General features: G+C 42.7%; 1 protein-coding gene across 1 annotated transcript in view; it reads left to right on the top strand.

Annotated features, from left to right (window-relative positions):
• LOC118936842 (sodium-dependent phosphate transport protein 2B-like) overlaps positions 1-7500 on the top strand; it is a 31656-nt gene that overhangs the window by 10613 nt on the left and 13543 nt on the right. Inside the window, exon 4 of the mRNA XM_036934288.1 lies at positions 7230-7358. Coding sequence (XP_036790183.1) covers positions 7230-7358 — 129 coding nt within the window. The remainder of the gene's footprint in view (positions 1-7229; positions 7359-7500) is intronic.

The following is a 7500-nucleotide window of genomic DNA, read 5'->3' as shown; positions in this document are numbered from 1 at the left end:
GGTCAAAAGCTCCTGGCCTTGGTTTCCACACGGTTTAAACTCAGTGGGCTAAACTAGCTCAAGGTGGTAGAACCTATTTAACATCTTGGATGTTGGGCAAATGTGTAGACATCACGTTCAGTCAGTATATAACATCTTGGATGTTGGGTTAATGTGTAGACATCACGTTCAGTCAGTATTTAACATCTTTGATGTTGGGTTAATGTGTAGACATCACGTTCAGTCAGTATTTAACATCTTGGATGTTGGGTTAATGTGTAGACATCACGTTCAGTCAGTATTGTTCTGGATGTTGGGTTAATGTGTAGACATCACGTTTAGTCAGTATTTAACATCTTGGATGTTGGGTTAATGTGTAGACATCACGTTCAGTCAGTATTTAACATCTTGGATGTTGGGTTAATGTGTAGACATCACGTTCAGTCAGTATTTAACATCTTGGATGTTGGGTTAATGTGTAGACATCACGTTTAGTCAGTATTTAACATCTAGGATGTTGGGTTAATGTGTAGACATCACGTTCAGTCAGTATTGTTCTGGATGTTGGGTTGATGTGTAGACATCACGTTCAGTCAGTATTTAACATCTTGGATGTTGGGTTAATGTGTAGACATCACGTTCAGTCAGTATTTAACATCTTGGATGTTGGGTTAATGTGTAGACATCACGTTCAGTCAGTATTTAACATCTTGGATGTTGGGTTAATGTGTAGACATCACGTTCAGTCAGTATTTAACATCTTGGATGTTGGGTTAATGTGTAGACATCACGTTCAGTCAGTATTTAACATCTTGGATGTTGGGTTAATGTGTAGACATCACGTTCAGTCAGTATTTAACATCTTGGATGTTGGGTTAATGTGTAGACATCACGTGTAGTCAGTATTGTTCTGGATGTTGGGTTAATGTGTAGACATCACGTTCAGTCAGTATTGTTCTGGATGTTGGGTTAATGTGTAGACATCACGTTTAGTCAGTATTGTTCTGGATGTTGGGTTAATGTGTAGACATCACGTTCAGTCAGTATTGTTCTGGATGTTGGGTTGATGTGTAGACATCACGTTCAGTCAGTATTTAACATCTTGGATGTTGGGTTAATGTGTAGACATCACGTTTAGTCAGTATTTAACATCTTGGATGTTGGGTTGATGTGTAGACATCACGTTTAGTCAGTATTTAACATCTTGGATGTTGGGTTAATGTGTAGACATCACGTTCAGTCAGTATTTAACATCTTGGATGTTGGGTTAATGTGTAGACATCACGTTCAGTCAGTATTTAACATCTTGGATGTTGGGTTAATGTGTAGACATCACGTTCAGTCAGTATTGTTCTGGATGTTGGGTTAATGTGTAGACATCACGTTCAGTCAGTATTTAACATCTTGGATGTTGGGTTAATGTGTAGACATCACGTTCAGTCAGTATTTAACATTTTGGATGTTGGGTTAATGTGTAGACATCACGTTCAGTCAGTATTGTTCTGGATGTTGGGTTAATGTGTAGACATCACGTTCAGTCAATATTTAACATCTTGGATGTTGGGTTAATGTGTAGACATCACGTTCAGTCAGTATTTAACATCTTGGATGTTGGGTTAATGTGTAGACATCACGTTCAGTCAGTATTTAACATCTTGGATGTTGGGTTAATGTGTAGACATCACGTTCAGTCAGTATTTAACATCTTGGATGTTGGGTTAATGTGTAGACATCACGTTCAGTCAGTATTGTTCTGGATGTTGGGTTAATGTGTAGACATCACGTGTAGTCAGTATTGTTCTGGATGTTGGGTTAATGTGTAGACATCACGTTCAGTCAGTATTGTTCTGGATGTTGGGTTAATGTGTAGACATCACGTTTAGTCAGTATTGTTCTGGATGTTGGGTTAATGTGTAGACATCACGTTCAGTCAGTATTGTTCTGGATGTTGGGTTAATGTGTAGACATCACGTTCAGTCAGTATTGTTCTGGATGTTGGGTTAATGTGTAGACATCACGTTCAGTCAGTATTGTTCTGGATGTTGGGTTAATGTGTAGACATCACGTTCAGTCAGTATTTAACATCTTGGATGTTGGGTTAATGTGTAGACATCACGTTTAGTCAGTATTGTTCTGGATGTTGGGTTAATGTGTAGACATCACGTTCAGTCAGTATTTAACATCTTGGATGTTGGGTTAATGTGTAGACATCACGTTCAGTCAGTATTTAACATCTTGGATGTTGGGTTGATGTGTAGACATCACGTTCAGTCAGTATTTAACATCTTGGATGTTGGGTTAATGTGTAGACATCACGTTCAGTCAGTATTTAACATCTTGGATGTTGGGTTAATGTGTAGACATCACGTTCAGTCAGTATTTAACATCTTGGATGTTGGGTTAATGTGTAGACATCACGTTCAGTCAGTATTTAACATCTTGGATGTTGGGTTAATGTGTAGACATCACGTTCAGTCAGTATTGTTCTGGATGTTGGGTTAATGTGTAGACATCACGTTCAGTCAGTATTTAACATCTTGGATGTTGGGTTAATGTGTAGACATCACGTTCAGTCAGTATTGTTCTGGATGTTGGGTTAATGTGTAGACATCACGTTCAGTCAGTATTTAACATCTTGGATGTTGGGTTAATGTGTAGACATCACGTTCAGTCAGTATTTAACATCTTGGATGTTGGGTTAATGTGTAGACATCACGTTCAGTCAGTATTTAACATCTTGGATGTTGGGTTAATGTGTAGACATCACGTTCAGTCAGTATTTAACATCTTGGATGTTGGGTTAATGTGTAGACATCACGTTCAGTCAGTATTTAACATCTTGGATGTTGGGTTAATGTGTAGACATCACGTTCAGTCAGTATTTAACATCTTGGATGTTGGGTTAATGTGTAGACATCACGTTCAGTCAGTATTTAACATCTTGGATGTTGGGTTAATGTGTAGACATCACGTTCAGTCAGTATTGTTCTGGATGTTGGGTTAATGTGTAGACATCACGTTCAGTCAGTATTTAACATCTTGGATGTTGGGTTGATGTGTAGACATCACGTTCAGTCAGTATTTAACATCTTGGATGTTGGGTTGATGTGTAGACATCACGTTCAGTCAGTATTGTTCTGGATGTTGGGTTAATGTGTAGACATCACGTTCAGTCAGTATTGTTCTGGATGTTGGGTTAATGTGTAGACATCACGTTCAGTCAGTATTTAACATCTTGGATGTTGGGTTAATGTGTAGACATCACGTTTAGTCGGTATTGTTCTGGATGTTTTCGTATTTGCCTAGCTTCTCTTGTGCAGAAAGGAGGGCCATAAATGGAATCTGTCAGTCACCCAGGAGGCAGGAAGAGATTAGAATAGACAGAGGACCATTAAAACAGAGGAGCCCCAACTGGCACACAGACAGGTAAGGATGGCACAGGACACAGCGGTACCATAAAGTGTCATGTTGCCAAATGGAACTAATGCTCTTTAACTCTCTCTCTCTCTCTCTCTCTCTCTCTCTCTCTCTCTCTCTCTCTCTCTCTCTCTCTGTCTCTCTCTCTCTCTGTCTCTCTCTCTGTCTCTGTCTCTCTCTCTGTCTCTCCGTCTCTCTCTCTCTCTGTCTCTGTCTGTCTCTCTGTCTCTGTCTCTCTGTCTCTCTCTCTGTCTCTCTTTCTCTCTGTCTCTGTCTCTCCGTCTCTCTCTCTCTGTCTCTCTCTGTCTCTCTCTCTGTCTCTCCGTCTCTCTCTCTCTCTGTCTCTCTCTCTGTCTCTCTTTCTCTCTGTCTCTGTCTCTCTCTGTCTGTCTCTCTCTCTCTCTCTGTCTCTCTTTCTCTCTCTCTCTGTCTCTCTCTCTCTCTGTCTCTCCGTCTCTCTCTCTCTCTCTCTGTCTGTCTCTCCCTCTCTCTCTCTCTCTCTGTCTCTGTCTCTCTCTCTCTCTGTCTCTCTCTCTCTCTCTCTCTCTCTCAATTCAATTCAATTTAAGAGCTTTATTGGCATAGGAATCATATTTTAACATTGCCAAAGCAAGTGTACTAGATAATAAACAAAAGTGAAATAAACAATACAAATGAACAGTAAACCTTACACTCACAGAAGTTCCAAAATAATAAAGACATTACAAATGTCATATTATGTGCAAAGAGTCGAAGTACAAAAGGGAAAATAAATAAACATAAATATGGGTTATATTTACAATGGTGTTTGTTCTTCATTGGTTGCCCTTTTCTTGTGGCAACAGGTCACAAATCTTGCTGCTGTGATGGCGCACTGTGGTATTTCACCCAGTAGATGTGGGAGTTTACCAAAATCGGGTTTGTTTTCAAATTATTTGTGGGTCTCTGTAATCTGAGGGAAATATGTCTCTCTAATATGGTCATACATTGGACAGGAGGTCAGGAAGTGCAGCTCAGTTTCCACCTCATTTTGTGGGCAGTGTGCACATAGCCTGTCTTCTCTTGAGAGCCAGGTCTGCCTTTGGTGGAATTTCTCAATAGCAAGGCTATGCTCACTGAGTCTGTACATAGTCAAAGGTTTACTTCAATGTTGGTCAATCACGGTGGTTAGTTATTCTGCCACTGTGTACTCTCTGTTTAGGGTCAAATAGCATTCTAGTTTGCATACAGTACGGAGTCCATGTGCAGCGGTACAGGTTAGAGGTCATTTGTACAAAGTGACTATGCATAGACAATGAACAGCGAGTAGCAGCTGTGTAAAAACAAAGGGATGGTCCATGTCTGGGTGGCCATTTGATGAATTGTTCAGCAGTCATATGTCTTGGGGGTAGAAGCTGTTTATAAGCCTCTTGGACCTAGACTTGGAGCTCCGGTACCACCTGCTGTGCGGTAGCAGAGAGATCAGTCTATGACTAGGGTGGCCGGTGTCTTTGACAGTTTTTGGGGCCTTCCTCTGACACCGCCTGGTATAGAGGTCCTGGATGGTAGGAAGCTTGGCCCCAGTGATGTACTACCATCTGTAGTGCCTTATGGTCGGATGCCAAACAGTTGCCATACCAGGCGGTGATGCAACCGGTCAGGATGCGCTCGATGGTGCAGCTGTAGAACCTTTTGAGGATTTGGGGACACAGGTCAAATCTTTTTTCAGTCTCCTGAGAGGGAATAGGTTTTTGTCGTGGTGTCTTGGTGTGTTTGGACCATGATAGTTTGTTGGTGATGCGGACACCAAGGAACTCGGAAACTCTCGACCTGCTTCACTACAGCCCTGTTGATGTGAACGGCCTCCTTTTCCTGTTGATCATCTCACGTTGAGGGAGCCAGGTGTCCAGGTGTGGAAGGGCGATTGAGATTGCGTCATCTGTGGATCTGTTCAGTAAAGGTATGTGAATTGGAGTGGGTCTAAGGGTGTCTGGGATGACGGTGTTGATGTGAGCCATAACCAGCCTTTCAAAGCACTCCATGGCTACAGACGCGAGTGCTACGGGTCGGTAGTCATTTAGACAGGTTACGTTCACTTTCTTGGGACAATGGTAGTCTGCTTGAAACATGTAGGTATTACAGACTCGGTCAGGGAGAGGTTAGAAAATGTCAGTGAAGACACTTACAAGTCGGTCTGCTTCATGCTCTGAGTCTGGTAGGCTCGCGTCACCGGGCAGCTCGCGGCTAGGTTTCCCTTTATTAGTCTGTAATAGTTTGTAAGCCACATCCGACGAGCATCAGAGCCGGTGTAGTACGATTCAATCTTAGTCCTGTATTGACGCTTTGCCTGTTTGATGGTTCGTCTGAGGGTATAGCGGGATTTCTTATAAGTGTCCGGATTAGTGTCCCACTTCTTGAAAGAGGTTGCTCTAGCCTTCAGCCTTTAGCTTGGTGCGGATGTTGCTGGGAATTTTTTTGGCTTCTGGTTGTGATATGTACGTATGGTCGTTGTGGTGACTACGTCGTTGTTATTGATGAAGCCTGTGACTGAGGTGGTGTACTCCTCAATGCCATTGGATGAAACATATTCACGGAACATATTCCAGTCTGTGCTAGCAAAACAGACCCGTAGCGTCGCATCTGCGTCATCTGACCGCTTCCGCATTGAGCGAGTCACTGGTACTTCCTGTATTTAGTTTTTGCTTGTAATCAGGAATCAGGAGGATGGAATCATGGTTAGGTGTGCCAAATGGATGGCGAGGGAGAGCTTTGTATGCGTCTCTGTGTGTGGAGTAAATGTGACATGACGCGTCTCCTTCCTGAGCGGTTTGACGGCTGCGTGATCCCATGGTTTTTAGACTTGCGTACTATTGTTTGTACAGATGAACGTGGTACTTTCAGGCATTTGGAAATTGCTCCCAAGGATGAACCAGACTTGTGGAGGTCTACAATGTTTTTTTTCTGAGGTATAAGCTGATTTCTTTTGATTTTCCCATGATGTCAAGCAAAGAGGCACTGAGTTTGAAGGTAGGCCTTGAAATACATCCGAAATACATCCGCAGGTACACCTCCAATTGACTCGTTATGTCAATTAGCCTATCAGAAGCTTCTAAAACCATGACATCATTTTCTGGAATGTTCCAAGCTGTTTAAAGGCACAGTCAACTTAGTGTATGTAAACTTCTGACCCACTGGAATTGTTACACAGTGCATTATAAGTGAAATAATCTGTCTGTAAACAATTGTTGGAAAAATTACTTGTGTAAGTCTGAGTAGATGTCCTAACCGACTTGCCAAAACTATAGTTTGTTAACAATTTGACATTTTGCTCAGTACATTGTTTTTGCTGAGGAAATGTATGAGTCTGCTGTTAATGATAATGCAGAGGATTTTCCCAAGGTTGCTGTTGACGCATATCCCACGATAGTTATTGGGGTCTAATTTGTCTCCACTTTTGTGGATTGGGGTGATTAATCCTTGGTTCCAAATATTGGGGAAGATGCCAGAGCTAAGGATGGAGTTACAGAGTTTAAGCAGAGCCAATTGAAATTTGTTGTCTGTATATTTTATAATTTCATTGAGGATACCATCAACACCACAGGCCTTTTTGGGTTGTAGGGTTTGTATTTCGTCCTGTAGTTCATTAAATGTAATTGGATAATCTCTCCATCTCACCCCCCCCCCCCCCCTTCTCTCTCTCGCTCTCTCTCTCTCTTTCTCCCTCTTCCTCTCTGTCTCCCTCCTCCTCTCTCTTTCTCTCTCCCTCCTCTCTCTCTCTCCCTCCTCCTCTCTCTCTCCTTCTTTCTCCTCTCTTCGCCTCCTCTATCCCCCCGTCTCTCCCCACCTCCCTCCTCGCTCCCTGTCTCCTCCCTCAGATCTAGACACCAAGGGTAAGGTGTTGAGGGTGGTGACGTCGGCAGGGAAGGGACTTCTGCTGCTGGGGTTCCTGTACATGTTCATCTGTTCACTAGACATCCTCAGCTCTGCCTTTCAACTGGTTGGAGGTACACACACACACACACACACACACACACGCACACACACAGAGTCACACACACACAGAGTTACACACACACACAGAGTCAGACACACACACACACACACACACACACACACACACGCACACACACAGAGTCACACACACAC

This window comes from Oncorhynchus mykiss, chromosome 10, assembly GCF_013265735.2.
Source record: "Oncorhynchus mykiss isolate Arlee chromosome 10, USDA_OmykA_1.1, whole genome shotgun sequence".
Classification (NCBI taxonomy): domain Eukaryota; kingdom Metazoa; phylum Chordata; class Actinopteri; order Salmoniformes; family Salmonidae; genus Oncorhynchus; species Oncorhynchus mykiss.
The sequence above is the reverse complement of the archived record's forward strand: the minus strand, read 5'-3'. Positions and strand labels throughout refer to the sequence as shown.